Source organism: Salarias fasciatus, chromosome 3 (assembly GCF_902148845.1).
Source record: "Salarias fasciatus chromosome 3, fSalaFa1.1, whole genome shotgun sequence".
Lineage (NCBI taxonomy): Eukaryota > Metazoa > Chordata > Actinopteri > Blenniiformes > Blenniidae > Salarias > Salarias fasciatus.
The window spans coordinates 9,006,232-9,028,346 of NC_043747.1; the positions used below are offsets into that span (position 1 = coordinate 9,006,232).

The window sequence follows — 22,115 nt, forward strand, 5'->3', positions numbered from 1 at the left end:
AAAAGGAATCTCGACAGCTCCAGGTATCTTTGACCAATGAGAAGAGCCCCTGACGCTCTAACCGTGATTGGTCAAGGGGCGTTCGTCACACGTTCTTGTGGGAGGGGCTTAACTTGCATAAGGGCGTGATGTCAGAGAAAACAAGACAGGATTGGCTGTGCTGGTTTTCAAATCGCCATCTTAGATGGGTCAAATCGCCATCTTGCTTAGGTAACCCTAAGCAAGATGGTGGCAATGCCAAATCCTGCCTACAGCACCTTTAAGAAAACTAACTTGGTTAACCAAATCAAAAGAGAGGTCTCATTCAACTTGACCCAACTTTTATTGTGAAGTCACTGTGAAAATACTGTTCCCGTAATGCACAGAGTATGCACGCACCATAGAATCAATTGAGTGCTAGCTTGACCGTGCTTTCTGAAATGAGGACGGGCTTGACCGCAGTGGTAGGTTTGTATTCAGTGGAGTGAGAATCTATTCAGAAGAAATGCTGGCATTTGCCTGAACGCATCACTGGAGAACCGAAAGAGAAACTACACAAAGGCTGGTGTGTGTGTGTGCGTGTGTGTGTCATCAGACTAAAGCAAGTTCATGATACGATTGCAGCATTTGCTTTGACAGAGTCTCAGAAAGAAAAACCCTGCTGGAGAAACAAGTGTGAAGTTGAGTCTGTTCAGTGAAGGATAATGTCTAAAGGGAAGAGCAAGGGACGGGGACGTGACTCAAGCTTCACCAAAGGTAAGAGATGAATTAAACACTCCGGAAATGTCACACAGATGTGTAATGATGTATTTTTTTTCCACTCAGATAATCAGTTCTATGGCCTCAGAAACCAAGGATCAACATCTTACTTGAACAGCGTGCTGCAGGTGCTGTTCATGACTGAAGAGTTCAGAGAAGCTGTGAAAAGGTTTGTGACCAAGTTTATTCTGCACCCTGCATGTACGATAGGATGCAGTGTGTCTGTTTGTCTCTGATCACTTGATCTTCACTGTGACAGGCACACTGAGGACAACAGTAACACAACACACATTGACAGACAGCTGTCAGAGCTGTTTGATGAGTTAAAGAAAGGCCCAGCAGAGACCATCGGAATCACAGACAAGCTGGGAATTCGCTCAGGTACAGTGTGACAGTGTTTTAGATTGAATGGCTTGGTTACACTGCATCTGTGGAAAAATAGTGAAATGATTATTAAACAATCCTAGAAAAAGTGATTCTATAGTTCTGCTAAGCTTTGATAAGCTACTGTAGAATCACTCCTATTTCCATTTGTCAGAGAATTACTCCCTCACAGTTTGTGGACCAGAGACTGATCCATTTAACTTAGGAATCGGAAAAAAAAAAATTAAATGTATGAACTGATTAAAGTAGCCCAAGTGTTAATTCTTCAAACAAATTCCAGAACCTTCTAGGAAATAAGAGCCTGTATGATATGAAATGATGCTGGTAAATTAGTAGTTAATGAATGGACGTAAATCCAGCTCTACGAGTAAGTGCGTGCCCGCTATTGGTACTCTCCCTGGCACAGCCAATCAACTGAGACAACAAAAAAGCTTGACGCACCAATCCCCGCCGCCCGGTGGCGCAGCTCCACGCCCCCTAGGGTATACCCCGAGCTGGAGGCAGCCATTCTCCCTTCTTCTGAATCAGCCAAGTAAGGGAAGCAGACAGCTGGGCCAGCAGGTAGGCTGGCACGCACTTACTTGTAGAACTGGAGTTACGTCCAGTAACTACTAATTCTACTTCTTAAAGGGGCTGTATCATGCTTTTTTAGCTAGTCCAAACCCTAGAAATGGCATTAACATGGTAATAGTTTATATTTGGCGCTAAGGAAAAGTAATTTTGTGTGAAATAAAAGATTTTCTGGGCTAACTCTGAAACCCGGAAGAGAAAACGCTCAGTTTCACTGAAAATCCCGCCTCTCCCCCTGTGGACTTTGACTGACAGCGTAATTCAACCAATCAGCGCTTCAAAACAAATACGCTGGCTAGCTTTAGCTCTTTAGCTCTAGCTTCTCCACACACAAAAACGTCTTTTCCTGTGAGAAACTCACCAAGCACAGACCCTTCAGACTTTTGCTCTTGCTTGACTGTTGCTTTCAGACGATGGTCAAAGTTTATCCTCAAAATCAGAGTTACAAAAAGCAGCAACGCTGATTGCCGAGGGCCTGCGGGAGGGGGGCTCAGGGGAGCCATCTTCACAGTGTGATGTGAACGTGGGAAAACAGAGCGTTTTCTCTGGTGCAGGAGGGGCTGCTTGTCTGAGCAGCACAAACACTAGGAAAGCTTAAACACGTGGGCACAAAGGAAAAAAAAAACGCTTTGGGGGTGTTTTCGGTGAGTACATAACTATATAACAAGGTTAAAACATACAAAAAGTGAATTTTGCATGATACAGCCCCTTTACGTGCTAAGCCCGCCTACGGGCTTCGCTAGTGGCACACACCAGGAAGGCCGTAGGTCGATGAATGTACTTCCAGCTGGCCTGCTGACGAGATTGGTGCGTAAGACGGAAGTAAACAAACAGTTCATCCAGAACGGCCGCAGAACTCCTGAAGAACGAGGCGGGCATCCATGCGCCGAATCGCCGCCCGCAACGTGAACAAGCATCGCCACAGCGACACACACACATGCCGGCCGGGGCAAAGCCACAGCGGCAGGCGGGGAAAACCTAGCCTGACCAGCCATGACCAAAACGTGCTTCTCCAATACTTTACAAAGACGCGGTTTGGTCTGGGGTCACAGCGCCTATTCTCAGTTTCTCACAATTTTTTTAATTTGTGTATGAAGGCAGCTCATTGGCTGAGCGGCGGCCAATGGGAGCCCCCGTGTGTGACGTGCAATAACATGCGACGGACCCGGGTATGTCAACAAACGAGAGTCGCTGTAGTCACGTGGCGCGGTGCTGCATGCAGCATTTGGGGATTTAAAGGAGTCATATGATGCAAAATTAACTTTAAAAAGGTGTCTTGACAGTCATATTACCTCCCAGAGCCTCTGTATGAGCCCCCAGAAGTGAAAAATTCAGTCACCTCCCTCAATTGCGCACTCAAATTTTAAGGAAAGACAGCTGGCTCCTCATCATCAGCTGCAACTGAACCATACACAGTGGTTCCTCCAGTCGACGCCGATGGTAAGCCAGACACCCAAACTCTGGTTCTGTAATCAGTCGAGCCTTTGGACACAGCCACTGATGCTCCCTCCACATCCAGATCACTCAAATCAGACATGGACGAAACTGCCACCCCATCCTCGGATGACTGATTACACACTGGAAGGAAGTTTACTGGCATAACGAGATTGCGGTGGACCACCTTCTCTTGACCTGAGGAGGGATTCTGAATCCTGAAAGTGTGACTGCCCTCCTGCACCCCAGTCACCACATAAACCACGTTCTCCCAATGGTCAGCAATCTTTCTTTTCCCACGCTCCCCTTTGTTCGCCAGCAAAACCCTGTCACCCAGCTCCACAGGCGTGCCCCTAACTTACCTGTTGTACAGCTCAGCATGGCGCTGTAATTGCTTTGATGCCACCGTCTGCACCACATCTGTGGCTTCCTTCAAATCCTTTCTCAAAGACTGAATGTACCGATCATAATCAGTGACTTCTGGTACATCCAGCACAGAGCCAAAAATGATGTCCACAGGCAGCCTTGGGACCCGCCCAAACATCAGAAGAAATGGTGGATAGCCAGTAGTCTCGTGAACTGTACAATTGTAGGCAAAAGTGAGAGACTTCAGCACTGTGGGCCATTTCTGCCTGGCTTTTGGAGGTAAAGCCCGAATCATGTTCCCCAGGGTCCTGTTCATCCGTTCACAAGAGCCATTCCCCATGGGGTGGTAAGGAGTAGTGTGCGACTTCTGAACACCAGTGACCTCCAACAACTCAGCGATCAAGGCACTCTCAAAGTTGGCCCCCTGATCGGAATGTATTCTTCTGGGGAACCCATAAATGAAGAAATAATTGTGCCATAGTTGATGTGCCACCGCTTTGGCAGACTGACTGGGACACAAAAACACATGAGCCAATTTGGTAAAGTGGTCTGTCACCACCAAGACATCAAGTGATCTGTTGGAAGAGTCTTCGGCCGTCCAGAAATCCACAGGAGCTCCAGCCTCAGGATCCGGAGACTTTGCCACAACACACCGCCTACAGCGCCGCACATACTCCACCACATCTATGCACAGCCCCAGCCAAAAGAACCTCTGTCTCACCAGGTACAGTGTCCGCTGTTGACCCTGGTGACCAGCCTCATCATGAACATCACTCAAAACTTTGACCCGCAGTGATGAAGGGACCACATACAGGTATGTTTTGTTCCTCATCAGCACGTTTCTCGATACACAGTACAATATGCTGTCTCTGACTGTCAGCTTGCTCCAGTCTCCCAGGAGTCTATTGACCTCTGCTGGCTCCTTAGCCCGCTCTCTCCGTGAAGGTCTCCGCCCCCTTTTCACAAAGGACAGTACTCTGCACAGCACAGTGTCAGCACACTGCTTCTCTAGAAGTTCCTCCTGTGGAATCACCTTCAAACCAGAACAGTCTGGGAACTGCACAGTTTGTGGGAAGTGCGGCAGAAGAAGGGCTTGCTGACACAGCCTGGGCTCCACTCGATCATGTGCCCGGAGGACTGCTGAGACTTGGTCAGCCTCCAGAGACCCTGTTCAATCGCAGCCAGTAATCAAAGGGATCCTCACCCTCCTTTGGCAATGTAGCATAAAAATCAGCCAGAGGCAACTCAGAAGAAACTGTGCCACTGAAGTGTTGTGCCAGAATCTCAAAGACAGGATCTGGGCCTCCAGAAAGGGATACATGTGGCTTACTGCGAACGCCCACTTTAACAACTTTCCGCGGCCTCCCACTGAGCTTACTCAGCACTTCTTCGGCTTGTTCAGCAACTGGAACCCCTTTCTTCTTCAGGTAAGCCAACATCATTTCCTCCCACTCCTGAACAGTGTGTTCATCACGACCATCCCCTCTGAAACCAACAGGCTCTTTAACCTCAGGTTTTATCACCACATTCAACAGCGATGGATCAATAGCTGTGTTACCTGCTGGACTCACAGAACTAGGTCCCAGGCCGGTACCCAAACGAGACTCTAGGCATGCAGTGATGCTTTCACCTATGGAGCGGCCAATCTGTGCTGGCACACCAGCCAAGTACTGGTCTGATGCCTCACCCCCTTTTGGAAGCTGTGTTTGACATATTTCATGATCCACGCTGCTGGAAGCACCATCATTTTCCTCCAGAATCCTCACCAAGTCCTGGTGTGGGGGGCACCGGGGAGAGCAAAAATGTACCTCTGCCCCTGCCAACCTCCTGAAGTGGGGTGGATGTCACTGTACCCCGCCCCCTCCCAAAAAACAAACTTTTATCCATCCTGTACAAACAATACAACAGCCCTTTTATGTGGGAATAACCAACAAATAAAACACTAGCAAATGAGGGAAGAAAAAGATTCAATGAGGTTTCCACACAAAATCAAACATTCATGAGCATCTCAAAACATCAGTGTAGACCGAGCTGTTTAACCAGGCAGTAGGAGAAAACGCCACAATTTCTTATACAACACTGCCCCCTAGTGGTGTAATGTGTACCGCAGCCAGAGCAGAAGAGAAGACGCTTCCTCAATCCAGCGCCTGGACACACAGCGCCGCCACCTGCGCTGATCCGCTGTTCAGTCTCTGACCACGCCACCGAGCTCCGCGGCTCTTCCCACCGCGGAAACGTCCACCACACAGCGCTGGCTCCAATTCGCAGGCTTTTCTGTCTGAGTGCGCTTCACGCCAGACAGGGCGGAGTCCACTGCGCGGGCTTTCCTCCACCGTCTGCAATGCTCCAAGGAATAGACGGCGCCCGGTTCGGACGCAGAAAACACCTGAACGGGTCACGACACCAGTGTAACCATGCCAGCTGCTGGTGCTGGCAGGTTCAGTTCTGTCCTTTGACTCTGCGTTGTGTTTTTATTTTCTTTAATAACGAGGACAGAGACAATTGTAGGGATTTTGCCCCACTACCGCCGTTTATTGCTTCCTGCAATGGCAATGAATGAAAGTGCTGGTCAGTCACGATGGTTTTACAGTCGGGTACAAACACAATCCCCTGCAGAAGAGTCAGAAAGATGTAATGCTATACTATTATTTACCATAGCCGCATCATTTTAACAGTCCCAACTACAGAGCGCAGGAGAACCCAACTATATACCAACTCCTTGCACAGGCAGGAAGGCAGTGATGCTGTCAGCCGAAGCAGACAAATCAGCGCTCATGAAGATCTTGCTTGATGAGCAGGGTGATAGGCCCGACGCCCGATGGCGACTGGTCACGAGCCGGTACGTCCATTTGATCCGATGAATCTTGATCCGAAGAAACTTGTGGCTTCTTAATGTCTCAAGTGATACTGAGGAAGAAGAAGGGAGAATGGCTGCCTCCAGCTCGGGGTATACCCTTTGGGGCTGCGCCAGGGAGAGTGCCAATAGCGAAGCCCGTAGGCGCGCTAAGCACTTACGAAGTAGAATAATAACATGTAACCACACAAATCCAGTTCATGCACTTTTATTTTTTAAATATATGGCGGTGATCCACTAACAGGATTCCTCTGCTCTCTTCAGTGTATAAACAAAGTGATGCAGCAGAACACTTTGAGAAGATTTTGGCGCTCACCAGTCCCGAGGCGTCAAAGGTAAGAGTGACGGAAACTCCTAAGTTTGATGAAAACTAACTTTTCATCAGCGTGTCAGTCACAGTTTATTTGTGCTTTCAGATATTTCAAGGAAATCTGGTCCACACAACAGAGTGTCTTAAATGTCACAACAAAACTTGTGAAGAGGGGAGATTTTGGCATTTTCCTCTTCCACTGGAGGATTACTGCGGTCAAAGCTACAGCGTGGTAAGATCAGATTAGATTAGAAAAAATAAATGGACTTTTCTGGGCAAGTTCCTTCGGCAGCATCATTGTATTGAAGGGACAGAAACACACATGCATGTAGTCAAGTGATATGGAGTACAAAAAAAAAATATGCGCAGGAATGGAACGTAGCCTTAAACTATTGTCACACCTCTTTCTCTCGTCCTTCCAGTTTAAAGCTTAAACAGACTTCAACTTCTTGTAACACACCTTGATTATACAGTCCAATAAACCAGCTTGAAAAACAAAAGTATATATAAAAAAAAAATCTATCAAAATATCAGATCAAGGTTTCATGCAGGATTAAAAAAATAGTTTTTATCATGTGTGAATTCATTGTTAAAACCACTTAACAATTGCGTGTGTTGATATCAATCCATCAGTCCACGCAGTTAATTGGAGACTCATGCATACTCAGGGAGAACATGAAGACATCCAGCTCAGATCTGAGAGTCCCACCTTGACTTCTTTTTATGGAACAACAATGATAAAAAGGTCAGATATTTCTTTAATAGCCAGCCTTTTCTTGTTTTCAGGAGAAAGGTGTTGCAGAGTTTTTCCAGACTTGTAAGTTAAAAGGAGAATACCAGCTGTACTGTGACGGCTGTGGTGAGAAATGGGACGCTACTATTAAAGAAAAAAGTAAAGAAAAAGTAAAGAAAAACCTGTTTCTAATTCATATTCACTCTCTGGAGATCTGTGGATTTGTGGAAAGGTTGATAGTGCTTTAACAAAATTAAAACCTGATTGTTTTCTTTCAGAAATGTGAAATGAAGCATCATCCAGACATTTTGACGCTGCTGCTGAAGAGGTTTGAGTTCGACTATCGCTACATGTCATACACCAAAAACAGCTGTGCTGTGGATGTCCCATACACCCTGGAAGTTCCACAGGTAGTGGAAATAAGCAACTGTATGATTCATATTTTGCTCATTGATCATGGTTTTAATGACTTTTTGTGTCTTTCTTGTGATCAGGGTCAGATCTATGATCTGTATGCGTTTGTAGAACATGTTGGCAGTTTGAAAAGTGGACACTACACAGCCACAGTCAAGTCTCAGGACGGCAGAGGAGCCAGATGGTACAACTTCCATGATTCGAGCGTTACGCAGGTAAGACTGGTCACAAAATAATCATCCACAATTCAAAACACCTTGTTGCAAAGTCATGTGTTGAAGAGGATAAAAGCATTGAGTAAGATATGAAGCATTTTCCATTTTTATCAACAGCTTAATGACAAACTTTTCAATGAGGACAACAAGAAAGAGTAAGAGTTTTTATTCTTATTCTTTCTTTTATGTACACTTAAGGAAATACAGGGGAATATAATTTATTTTATTCTTTTCTGTCTGGTTCCAGCAGTCCTTACCTTCTGTTTTACAGGAAGAGAAAAGGTGAGAATCAAACTCTATTTTTTTCAGTGCCAAATTGTTTTAATTTGTAACTGATGGGATCAAACTGTTTGACATTTTCTTTGAATAACAGCCCGAGTTCTTAAAAGGAAAAGACATTAATTCATTCACAAACTATGTTGGAAGAAGGTTGAAATCTAAAAGCACACTGTCTCTGGGTTTGACAACAGAACCAAATGAATTATCTGACTGATAAATAGATTTTCTCCACTCTGAAAAACTCTGTCTGAAAGTTGTGGAAATAGTAAATGGAATTAACTCTTTGGTTCTTTCCATTCCCCAGACATTTACACAATTATAACACTGCTGTGTTGCAACTTTTGAAGAAAAGGATAACATGTCCTGCCTTCAACACCTGCTGTGTTTTCTATAATGTATTGTGGATGAATTACTGGTTGATAAGATTTGACAATCACTGCATCTTGTTTTCCTTGTTTCAGTCATTGTCAGGTTCACTTCTTGAAGCTGGAGTTCTAATTAACTCTCTGTGTTTGCTACAGAGATCGATCCAGACATCAGGGAACGGTCGACCAGCAGCTCTGCTCGTGAGAGAGACGACCAGAGTGGAGATGCTGTGAGGAGAGGTGGAGGTGGAAGTGCTGTGGGAGCAGACGACGCTGCAGCGGCTGATTCCACCAGCAGAGAGGAAGAACCGCCAGTCAAACGAAGAGTCAGTGACACGTCCTGTTCAGCAGGGGGGTTAAGAGATCCCTGCAGTACCGAGGTCCAGGATGACAGAGGTTCTGTCCAGCAGAGCAGGTGTAATGGTGTTATAAGTTATGTTAAAATGCTGTTAAAAACAAATGTGAATTTGTGTAATGTAATATAAGTTCTTTTAAAATGCTGTGAATATGTTAAAATACCAAGGGACAGAATGTTTTAATTCATGAAAGTATTTGGTTAAAAATAACAATTCATGAAAGGTTAAAAAAAAGATCTAAAGTGAAATTCATAGTAGTTGATCAAATTATCTGTTATCCATTGCTTTGGTCTCCCAGGCAGACAGCCGGTGTTGAGCCAAAGAGGGTTAACCTGTGTGTTAAACATGATTAATATCTGATATTGTTTTGAAATATGTATTTGTGTGTCATTTGATAATGTTTTCTGCAGTGTTTTTGCTCCTACAAGTTTATTTCTTTGAGAATTGTTTATGATCAGGTTTTGATTGCTCATGCCTGAGCCCTGTGGAGGGGAACGCGCTGCTTCCGTCCATCCATTAATACACGGGATGTGACTGAGGAAACAGCGTGTCTGTGTGTTGACTTTATTATCCCCTTCACAGGTGAGAAATGATAATGATGATGCCTTTGTCAGATCATATGTGTTTTCTGTTTGTTAAGAAAGACATGTGGAGTAAAACACTGATGTCTGTAGTAACTTTAGGAGTGAAGGAAAAGTTAAATGAAAGTGGATGTGACACTCATTGTGGTTCCCTTTTGACTGCATGGTGGCGTAAATAGCATTATTTCTGAGCCATATTTGTAGTTTTACTGTGCAATGTTAAGCATTTGAATAATATGTGATTGATAGGAAAATGTGTTTCATGTGTTTATAAATGATATTTTCTGTTAACAGTACAATGTTATTTTTCTGGCAATGTTTAATTTTGAGGAATCCATTAATACACAGGATGTGACTGAGGAAACAGCGTGTCTGTGTGTTCACTTTATTATCCCCTTCACAGGGGTGTAACATTTTCTTGGAGGCACTGCTGGGATCTGGTGAGACAGGGTCTGACTTCTGCCAGCAACAGACGTCCCCAACTCTCATCCAGTCCCCTTCAACTTACCCAGGCAGGCAGCATCCAGTGGCAAGTACGGTGGTGTTGAAGTGTGAAAGACAAAGAGCATCAGCAATCTGAGGTGAACTTAAAGTACCAGGAGCGCTATTGCCAACGTTAGGCACACAAACTACTACTGAGACTGGCACTGAGTTTTTGCTGCAAGGACAATGGAATCAACTGAGGTCGAGACAGTACAGATGGACATACTTGGACTTTTGTGTACACTATCAGCAGAACATCTAAAGAGATTATGTAATTTCCTCAATATTGCCGGATTGGATTTTGAGCATGTGACAGGAAAGAGCAAAGCATCATTAATCACCATGATAAGTAGCCACCTACAAAGGGAAGAGTTGCAAGAACTTGAGGATATGGGACTGTCAGAGCTCCTCTTCTTTAAGGACAAAATAGCTGAGATAACCATGGCTGACCACTCAACTGAGCCTCAAACACCCCAAAATGAAGACAAAAATGGAGAGGACATGGCACAAGTCATTAAACCACAAGAAAGCAGCTCCCCTCAGTTACAGACACCGCCTTTTGCAGGAAGCACTCACACGGGAAGTGAACATAAGGCTCAGGTCACCACAGTCATCCACAGATCGCCAGCCTCAGGTGCAGGTCAGGTCCCACCCCCCTGGCACAAAGAATTCAAAATTGCAGGACAAATTGGAGAACCAGGACAAAAAAGATCGCCTCACATTTTCCAGCTTAGCCCGGCAGATTGAGCACAGCCTCCTCAAGGGTTTTCCTGAGACTGAGATTGTTGATGCTGTCATAAGAGCCATTGTCCCGGGAATGCAGCTGCGCAGTTATTTAGAGGGGAAAAATGACCTCACACTACCAACACTTAGGAGGATGCTCCGTTGTCATTATCAAGAAAAGAGCACAACAGAATTATACAAGCAGCTGTCATCTGAGGTTCAGGGCATAAAAGAGACACCGCAAAACTTCCTTATCCGTGTTCTCGATCTGAGGCAGAAGATTCTATTTGCTTCACAAGAGTCAGAGTCAGGCCTGAGATACGATCGTGTGTTAGTACAGAACATGTTCCTACACTCAGTTATGACTGGTTTGCAGAACGACAATATCAAGCGGGATCTCCAGCCATATTTGGAACAAGCTGATGTTTCTGATGAACTCTTGTTTGAGAAACTGAATACTGCATGTGCCTATGAAAGTGAGAGACAAAACAAGAAAAAAATGACAACACCACAGCGACCTGTAGCCGTCCACTCCGCTCAGTCTGACCATGCACCCGCTGAAAAGGAGAAAAAGAGTCAGCCAAGTCACAGTAAGAATCAAAGTGATATCCTTTCTGAACTGCAGGAGATGAGAGCTAACATGTGTCTCTTAAAGGATCTTAAAGCTGAAGTGTCTTCCATCAAAGAGTCCATGCAGCAGCCCTCCTACCTACCGCGGCAGTATCCAGATGCAGCAGCTGCACCAGACTGTACTCCACCTCAGCGAGCACCAGCCCATTATGGCCCACCACCCAGACACTGGATTGCTCCACCCCCTGGAGTCCAACACAGCTATCCTCAATTCAACCAAAGGTTTGGCAACCAACGCTCTTTTCACACACCTGCTCCACACCTCAGAAGGAGATGTTATGCTTGCCAGCAGGAAAATACAGAAAACTGCATTCACTGCTTCAGGTGTGGCAGTAGTGAACACTTTGCAGTCGGTTGCAGGATGGGAAGAGCAGATCAAGTCAGAGGCAGCGCTTTAAACGAGCAAGGGTTACCCCAGCGGGGCAGGGAGTGACCGCTTCATCAAAAGCGCCCCAACTTTGTGCACACTGTGCTGTAAATGGAAAAAATGTGAAACTAAAACAATGCGCAGCATGTAAAGGTGTGTTATACTGTTCTAAGGCATGTCAACATGAACACTGGATAATTCATAAGGATCAGTGCTCAACAACCACAAGTAATGCAGTCAGAGCCAAAACACGACAAAGAAAACAAGTCAAAGTTGCTCCACTTGTTGGAAAGAAATATCTTATTGACTGCCAGATTCAAGACCAGCATGTTAGAGCCTTATGGGACTCCGGCTCACAAGTGACTGTAGTGAGTGAACATTGGAAAAGAGAACACTTACCACATGTAACATTGAGGGACATTTTTGAAATCATTGATGCTGATGACACATTAAACCTCACTGCAGCGAATGGGGAAGAGCTACCATATTCAGGATGGATAGAAGTGACATTTAAATTAGCTGCAAACGGACTTCCCACAACAGAGGTCGTTGTTCCCACTCTGGTGATTAAAGGTAACAGTCTTGCTCAACCTATTATTGGCTCAAATGTTATTGAACTGATTGTTGATATTGAACTGCAGCAGAATAACGCCACTGATAAAGAACAGCTTATCAAAACTGTCCAAGCGGCTTTTCCTGGCTTTGGAATGGATCGTGCTGAAGTTTTTGTAAAGCAAGTTACTGCTGAACGGCGATCCCATGAGTATGTAGCCAAGACAACCAGAGAGCGAGTACTTGTCCCCAAACACACAGCTTTAAAAGTAGAGTGCCGTGTTTTGACAGCACCTTTGCAGGAGGACACAACACTGATCTTTGAGCCTAATGTTGACCCACAGTGGCCAGAGGGCCTCGAGTTCACGGATACTCTTGTATCACTGAAAAAAGGGGCAAAACCATTCATAATGGTGGATGTGCAAAACTCAACAGATCATGACATAATGCTCACTGGCAGAACTGTTATTGGGACAGTGCAGCACGTTCAAGCAGTCTACCCATCAGAAATCTTTGGAAGGTCCTGCCCCTCCCCTCCAGTAACAGTGGGTAATGTGGAAGTAAGGAAAGAACAAACTTCTGGTGATGAATGGGATCCCCCAGTCGATTTGAGTCACCTTAACCCACCTGAGAAAGAAAAAGTTAAACAAATGTTGAGAGAAGAGTCAGGCTCTTTCTCCACTTCAGATGATGACATCGGCTGTATTGAGAACCTGCAGCTCTCCATATCATTGACGGATACTGAACCTGTGGCCAAAACGTACCTGTCTGTACCGAAATCTTTGTATCAAGAAATGAAGAGCGACTTACATGATCTCATCGCACAAGGCTGGGTATGCAAATCTAACTCCCCCTACGCATCCCCAGTTGTGTGTGTTCGCAAAAAAGATGGAAGTTTACGCCTGTGTATCGACTACCGTGAGCTAAACCGTAAAACTGTACCAGACCGTCAGCCCATTCCCAGAGTGCAAGACATCATGGATGGTCTGGGTGGCAACTCATGGTTTTCGCTCTTGGACCAGGGAAAGGCTTACCATCAGGGGTTCATGGCGGAAAAGAGTCGTCCCCTCACTGCTTTCATAACCCCCTGGGGTTTATATGAATGGATTCGAATACCTTTTGGTCTGATGAACGCACCAGCCGCCTTCCAGCGATGTATGGAAGAATGCCTGGAGGGAATCCGAGATGAGATCTGCATTCCATATCTGGACGACACACTTGTGTTCAGTCAGTCATTTGAAAACCATGTTGAAAATGTCCGAACTGTGCTGAGGCGACTAAGAGAGTATGGCATCAAGCTGAAGCCAGCAAAGTGTGAGATGTTTCGACGAGAGGTTCGCTATCTTGGACGGGTTATTTCATCAGAGGGCAGCAAAATTGACCCTGCTGACACCCTAGCTGTCAGAGCCCTAAAAGACAAGCAGCCAACCACTGTGGGAGAATTAAGAGCCATCATGGGCCTCCTGAGCTATTATCGCCAATACATTCAGGATTTCTCTCGAATCGCTGCCCCTCTCTACGACCTCATGAGAGCTCCTGCTGATGTGCAAAAGAGTGACAAACATGATACAAGAAAGAAACCAGTCAAAAGAAAGCACAGTGGCGTACCCTCCAACCAGCCCATTGTATGGACAGAACAGCATCAGCGTTTGCTTGAGGATCTCTTAGACCATCTAGTGGAACCGCCAATACTTGCCTTTCCTGACTTCGAAAAACCGTTTGTTCTACACACAGATGCTTCCAACCTGGGCCTGGGGGCAGTATTGTATCAAGAACAGGAAGGAAAACTGCGTGTAATAGCATACGCGTCCCGAACCCTCACTGCATCCGAGAAGAACTACCATCTTCATTCTGGAAAATTGGAGTTCCTCGCTCTTAAATGGGCCGTTTGCGAAAAGTTCAGGGATTATTTGATTGGCTCATCATGCACTGTGTATACGGACAACAATCCACTCACCTATGTCCTGTCCACAGCAAAATTGAATGCAACTGGAAGCCGGTGGGTTGCTGAATTAGCAGATTTTCACCTCACCATCCGATACCGACCAGGAAAGGAAAACATTGATGCTGATTGTCTCTCAAGAATGCCTGTCTGTATCGACACTTTGTTGAAAGACTGTACTGAAGAAATGTCATCCCGCTCAGTACAAGCAGTAGTACAGTCAGTTGAGGACCAAAACTCGAATCCAGCGTGGTCCATGGTTCTGTCTGCTCAGTGTAAACACATTCACAAGGCAGAACATCAGCCTCTCTTACCTGCAGAGATTTGTCGGGCTCAAAAGGAAGATAAAAATATCGGCCCAGTGATTGAGTGTCGTCAGTTGAATAAGAGACCTGATAAAAACCAGTTGAAATCATTCAGTATGCAGAGTAAAAGACTAATAACTGAATGGGAAAAACTTACCTTAGATGATGGTGGCATCCTGCGTCGAAAAACAGCCACACGAACACAACTTGTTCTGCCAGAAAAGTACAAGGCAACCATTTTGAAGGAGTTGCATGATGAGATGGGACACCAAGGAGTTGACCGAACCACCTCGCTGGTAAGAGAACGCTTCTTTTGGCCCTATATGCAACAGGACATTGAACACTATGTGACCAGAAGCTGTTCATGTTTGAAACAAAAGAAGCCCAGCCGAGAGGTGAGAGCACCCCTAACCAACATTGTCACAACTCAGCCTTTTGAACTAGTATCCATTGATTTTCTACATGTTGACAAGTGTGCAGGCGGGTATGAGTACATATTGGTTGTTATTGATCATTTTTCAAGATTTGCCCAAGCCTACGCCACAACTAATAAGTCAGCCAAAACAGTAGCAGACAAGCTCTTTAATGATTATGCTTTGAAATTTGGATTCCCTCAACGCATTCATCATGATCAAGGAGGTGAATTTCAAAATCAGCTTCTTGCACAACTGAAGAAGACCTCTGGAGTGTTAGGCTCACGAACAACGCCATACCACCCTGAAGGAAATGGACAAGTTGAGCGCTTCAATCGTACACTCATACAGATGCTGAGAACACTGACAGAGAAAGAAAAATCAAACTGGAAAGATTCATTGAACAAGTTGATTTTTGTGTACAACTGTACAAGATGTGAAGTCACCGGTTTTTCTCCCTTTTATCTTCTTTTTGGAAGAACTCCAAGGCTGCCTGTCGACATACTCTTCCGTTTGACACCAGAAACAGGTACACCTGATCACAGAGAGTATATGCGACGATGGCGAGAAGGGATGCAAGAAGCCTATGAAATCACAAAGAACAATGCAAGAAAGTCAGCTGAAAGAGGCAAAAGGAACCATGATTGCAAAGTGAGAAGCTCAGAGTTGGAACCAGGAAATCGCGTTCTGGTTAGGAACTTGACCCCAAGAGGAGGAACTGGCAAGCTACGCAGTCATTGGGAGGAAACGATCCACAAGGTTGTTCGCAGAGTGAACAAAGATGCTCCAATTTATGAAGTTGTACCAGAACAAGGAAAAGGGAGAGATAGCAGGATATTACATCGCAATCTCTTGCTTCCGTGTGATCATCTGCCTTTGGAAGTTCCCCTAAAAGTTGCCAGATCACCAAAGAAAAATGTAAAACAGACTACTGAAGAGACAACCAATACTCAGCAAGAGGATGACAGTGATGAGGACCTCAAGGATGACTGGCCTTTTTACCTGCCTCAAGTGCCACCTCAGGATACACAACCAAATGCGTGTAATGAAGAGGAACATGTTGTTCAGTCAGCAGACTCTGAACCCACTGGAGCACACAACAAGCAGCAAGAGGAACAGGATAAACTGCCACAGCTAATCGAGGATCAAGGCAGGATTGAGTTTCTGGACAGGGATGAGGCACCAGATGTAATGGAAATTCCTGAAAACGAGCCTGTGCCACCGCCTCTGTCACCTCAACCATGCGAACATCACAGTGACAACGACCAAATACAACAGCGACCAAGAAGAGAACGAAGACCACCAAAAGTTTTCACCTATAATGAGTTTGGCAATCCAGTTTGCTACAACATGGGACTTCCAGCCAGATCCATGTATAGTTGTGGCCCTATGCAACACTACAGAGCCCACCAACCAGAGACTATGTGGTCAAGTTATGCTCAGTTCCCCACGTACCAACCTGTGCTCCTGTACAGGTAACCACACACATTTCATGGACTCTTTGACACACACACACTCACACTCATATGGACTCTTGTGGAGCTGAGTGCACATTCATACTTTCACACGTTTGAACTTTCTTCATGGACAATTATCCAAGTGAAAGATACATATACACTCACACACTCATGGACTTTTGAAAAGCAAAGTGTTAATACACACTCATGATGGACTGTTGAAGCAACTTGGAACTGTTATACACATCACATTGCACACACTCAAGGACTTTGAATCTGCTGATTGTCTTTGTACATCATTTTTGGTATATCTGGACTGTATGCTATACAACTGTCTTAATCGTTCAATGTCGAGGACGACATTTATGTTGTCGGGGAGTGTGTAATGGTGTTATAAGTTATGTTAAAATGCTGTTAAAAACAAATGTGAATTTGTGTAATGTAATATAAGTTCTTTTAAAATGCTGTGAATATGTTAAAATACCAAGGGACAGAATGTTTTAATTCATGAAAGTATTTGGTTAAAAATAACAATTCATGAAAGGTTAAAAAAAAGATCTAAAGTGAAATTCATAGTAGTTGATCAAATTATCTGTTATCCATTGCTTTGGTCTCCCAGGCAGACAGCCGGTGTTGAGCCAAAGAGGGTTAACCTGTGTGTTAAACATGATTAATATCTGATATTGTTTTGAAATATGTATTTGTGTGTCATTTGATAATGTTTTCTGCAGTGTTTTTGCTCCTACAAGTTTATTTCTTTGAGAATTGTTTATGATCAGGTTTTGATTGCTCATGCCTGAGCCCTGTGGAGGGAAACGCGCTGCTTCCGTCCATCCATTAATACACGGGATGTGACTGAGGAAACAGCGTGTCTGTGTGTTGACTTTATTATCCCCTTCACAGGTGAGAAATGATAATGATGATGCCTTTGTCAGATCATATGTGTTTTCTGTTTGTTAAGAAAGACATGTGGAGTAAAACACTGATGTCTGTAGTAACTTTAGGAGTGAAGGAAAAGTTAAATGAAAGTGGATGTGACACTCATTGTGGTTCCCTTTTGACTGCATGGTGGCGTAAATAGCATTATTTCTGAGCCATATTTGTAGTTTTACTGTGCAATGTTAAGCATTTGAATAATATGTGATTGATAGGAAAATGTGTTTCATGTGTTTATAAATGATATTTTCTGTTAACAGTACAATGTTATTTTTCTGGCAATGTTTAATTTTGAGGAATCCATTAATACACAGGATGTGACTGAGGAAACAGCGTGTCTGTGTGTTCACTTTATTATCCCCTTCACAGGGGTGTAACACAGGCAGAGTCATCAGACTACTGAGAGTAGAGATGACAAGAGATGTGAAAACGTCCGTCTGGCTCAAAATGCACAGCAAGAACCAGCGAGGAAGGAGAAGATGAGAGAAAAAGAGGAAGAAAAGAAAGCAGCAACAAATGTAGAAAAGCAGGGAAGAGAGAAAAAAACAGCTCAGTGCAGAGAATTATTTTCAAAACAGTGTCAAAGATCACAAAACATAGAAGTAGATGTGATTATAAAGAGCAAATCAGATCATGTTATTGAACAGCAAGAAAGGGAAGAAAGGATTGCAACGCCAAACCAGAAAAGAGAGACGTCAAGTGGTGGCGGTGAAGAGAAAGAGCACAGAACAAAAGGAAAAGGCAACACGGGTAAAGTGGCAGCAGGAAGTGATAAGCTGAACCATAGGCATGATGGCCGCCAAGTTTATTCTCAGCCAAAAGCAAACAGAGAGGTTAAGACCAGTCAACATGTCGCTGTGTCAGAGGAAGGTTTCACTGCGATCCCAAGCAGCTCTTCTTCCACAAGGAAAGAAAGTCAGAAGCAGAACGATCACACAGACTCTGCATCTGTGTCGAAGAATGAGGAAGAGGAAAGTTTGTGGAAAAAGATTAAACAGAGTTTGAATGTGAAAGATAGAAAAAAATAGAGAGAAAAAGAAAGAAAAACAGATGAAGATGGAAAAAACACCAGACAAACCCAAAAAGAAGAAAAAGACTGGAGACAAGTTGTCTTGTTCTTTCAGTGAGGCCAAGGACTGACCAGGATGTCAACATATCTTATCCAGGAGAAAAAACAAATACTTACAATAGTCCTTTTTTTTTCTTTTTTTTCTTTGATGAGGGAAGTTTGTTGAATGATCAAGTGACAACATTTTCACGTTATCTGAGGATATGAAGGAAAGAAAAACAATATGTAGCATCAAACGTGTGTATTTGAATAATATTGTCATTTCATGTTTTAGTGGTGGTGATGTAACATTGTAAAAGTGAAACTGTTTAAATAAACAAAACTAATTAAAACACAGAATGTAAAAGTTTCTGACAGTTTCTAATGTGAAGTATTACAATTTATAGTTTCATTATGTCTTCAAAATGCATCCAGACATTAAGACTCAAATTTGTATTATTGGAATAAATTTCACTTCCTGTTTCAATCTTTCATTATATTTTCATCATCCTATCATAAAGGCAGTCACATGTGCATCTACAGCTTTCAGTGCTATTTAGATTCATTTTCTAAAGCATTTTTAGGGACCGAGCCCCGGAGGGCATGGTGGCCGCAGGCCACCATGCCCGTAGGGCAAGGTCTCTATTGTTTTTCGTTCGTTTGTCGTTCTCGTTCTTCTATATTATTATTATACTAACGCCCAAATAAACGCGAATTTGACCCCCTAAACATGCACGAAAACTCACCAAATTTGGCACGCACATCGTGACCGGCGAAAAATTTTATAAAATACAAAAACGAAAACCATCAGCTCTCTAGCGCCACCTAGATCCCAAAAAACGTCTAAAACAGTCGCTACGGCCCGCAGGAATGTCGTAGAGAGATCAAACCAACACTCATGCGTTCGTCTCATCAAGATCTACATTTCACGCGCTGACACCCCTGACCTAAATCCAACAGGAAGTCCGCTATTTCCCTTTCAAAGTAAAATTTTGCTCAAAATCACTCCTCACGAAAAAATTATCTCCTCCGAGACAGTTTGTGGTACAAACATAAGAGTCACGCGACGTGAAAGAGGACAAATTTCTCTACAAAAGTTGTGAACAACTTTGTCAAAAGTCAAGCGGTGTGGATTTTATTAGCGTTCAAAGTTGGAAGTCTGAAATCCTGCCTTGGTCCGGCCCTCATCCGTTATAATGGGGAAAAAAGGAAAAAAGTCGCCTTTTTTCAGCACCTCGAACAAGTGGCGACTGCGGCTAAACCGTGACTCCTATCAACAAACCGAGCACATGGAACGTTCCAGCAGGTTCTCCCGAACAAGATGATGTAACATAAGTGGGGAAAATATCATGTTATATGTATGTTTTCACAGGTAAGAAAAGGTGTGCGCTCTGCATTTTTGTTGTTCTCAGTTATAATGGAGCCGGATGGGGAAAAATCTCGCGCTTCTCACAAACTGAGGCCTCTGCGGTCCAAACTAAACGTCTGACTGCTCTGAAAGCCTCACCAACTGAAAGACAACAAATTTTCCTATCAAACGTGATATCTTTTGTTCAGTTATGCCAAACAGCAAAGGAACAAGGACCAGTTGTTTCCCCAAAAAAGACTTTTATTTTCTCCTCTCTCCACTCTAACTGAAATGACCATATATGGGCATACAGTGCAGTTACACAGCTGACAGCAGCTGTCAATCAAACTCTGCCACTGATTGCCTTCATTCAGTGACTGTCAAAAGCAGCTGGGAGAAGCTAACAACTCCATGTTAGTGGATGACTGATGCCACCAGCTCCATGTTAATGGATGGAACATGCTAACAACTCAATGTTAGTGGATGGGAGACGCTAACTACTCCATGTTAGTGGATGGGACATGCTAACTACTCCATGTTAGTGGATGGGAGATGCTAACTACTCCATGTTAGTGGATGGGAGATGCTAACAGCTCCATGTTAGTGGATGGGAGATGCTAACAGCTCCATGTTAGTGGATGGGAGATGCTAACGACTCCATGTTAGTGGATGGGAGATGCTAACAACTCCATGTAAGTGGATGGCAGACGCTAACTACTCAATGTTAGTGGATGGGACATGCTAACAACTCCATCTTAGTGGATGACAGATGCTAACTACTCCATCTTAGTGGATGGGAGATGCTGATTACTCAATGTTCGTGGATGGGAGAATCTAACAGCTCCATGTTAGTGGATGGGAGATGCTAACAGCTCCATGTTAGTGGATGGGAGAAGCTAACAACTCCATGTTAGTGGATGACTGATGCCACGAGCTCCATGTTAATGGATGGAACATGCTAACAACTCAATGTTAGTGGATGGGAGACGCTAACTACTCCATGTTAGAGGCAGGGAGATGCTAACTACTCCATGTTAGTGGATGGGAGATGCTAACTACTCCATGTTAGTGGATGGGAGATGCTAACAGCTCCATGTTAGTGGATGGGAGATGCTAACGACTCCATGTTAGTGGATGGGAGATGCTAACAACTCCATGTAAGTGGATGGCAGACGCTAACTACTCAATGTTAGTGGATGGGACATGCTAACAACTCCATCTTAGTGGATGACAGATGCTAACTACTCCATCTTAGTGGATGGGAGATGCTGATTACTCAATGTTCGTGGATGGGAGATGCTAACAGCTCCATGTTAGTGGATGACAGATGCTTACAGCTCCATGTTAGTGAATGGGACATGCTAACAACTCCACGGTAGTGGATAAGTGATTCTAACAGCTACATGTTAGTGGATGGGACATGCTAACAACTCCATGTTAGTGTATGGGACATGCTAACAACTCTAAGTTAGTGGATGACAGATGCTAACAGATGTAAGTTAGTGGATGGGAGAAGCTAACAGCTGCATGTTAGTGGATGGGACAAGCTAACAACTCTGTGTTAATGGAAGACAGATGCTAACAGCTTCATGCTTGTGGGTGGACGTCTCAGTTGCTGGCCGGCGGGGAGGCTCGGTCCCGACCAATGCCGCTTGCGGCTTTAATTTCCAATGAAGTCTTTATCTCCACTCAGATAACTCAGGCTGACACTTTCCGCATGCCACAAGGTACTTTAGCCGTTCCCATGTTCTGCTGGTTTAACCTGAGAACACCCTGTGTCAGGAAATGCATACAGAGAATTATTCAGATGTTTGTGCTGCTTGTCATGGAAATCCATTTAACCATTGTCTTACTGTTGCTCAAATATTTAAGCCTCATCATCTGTCACTTTCAACATTTACAAAAGCGCTGAAATAAAAATATCACTTTGATACTAACTTTACATTAAAAAGTGATGGACGATGAGGTGAGTCTATTTAGTGATTTGTATAAAGTCATAATTTTAAAATCAATGTAAATGTGTTGAAAGGTAAGAGTGACGGAAACTCCAAAGTTTGAAAAGTAACACCTGTGTGTCAGAAACAGTATATTTGTGCTTTTAGATATTTCAAGGGAATGTGGTCCACACAACAAAGCCTGTGAAGAGGGGCCATTTTGGCATCATCCTCTTCCACTGGAGGATTCCTGTACTCGAAACTACAGTGTGGTAAAATCAGATCAGATTAGATTAGATTCAACTAAAAGAAGGTCACTGATTTGTCTGGAATTGACTTTCAAGGAAATTTAAATTTCTGACAGCATCACAGAAAGTA

The 22,115-nt window shown here is 44.0% G+C and overlaps 1 protein-coding gene across 4 annotated transcripts; it reads left to right on the plus strand.

Moving 5' to 3' along the window:
* The first annotated feature begins 328 nt into the window (after positions 1-328).
* Positions 329-18,825, plus strand: LOC115383647 (ubiquitin carboxyl-terminal hydrolase 46-like). Of its 4 annotated transcripts, none has more exons than XM_030085802.1 (12): positions 329-735; positions 805-907; positions 998-1,119; positions 6,611-6,681; positions 6,763-6,888; positions 7,443-7,559; positions 7,668-7,799; positions 7,884-8,018; positions 8,136-8,173; positions 8,266-8,300; positions 8,819-9,085; positions 16,860-17,759. In XM_030085802.1, exons 1-12 carry the CDS (start codon positions 684-686, stop codon positions 16,919-16,921), a joined length of 1,260 nt encoding a protein of 419 aa, XP_029941662.1. In that variant the 5' UTR covers positions 329-683; the 3' UTR covers positions 16,922-17,759. The 4 variants fall into 4 exon arrangements, with proteins under 4 accessions (XP_029941662.1, XP_029941651.1, XP_029941657.1 ...); XM_030085791.1 differs by lacking the exon at positions 16,860-17,759 and adding an exon at positions 17,790-18,825 and having other exon boundaries at positions 330-735; positions 8,269-8,300; positions 8,819-9,077; XM_030085782.1 differs by lacking the exon at positions 16,860-17,759 and adding an exon at positions 17,790-18,825 and having other exon boundaries at positions 335-735; positions 8,819-9,077.
* The last annotated feature ends 3,290 nt before the right edge of the window (positions 18,826-22,115 follow it).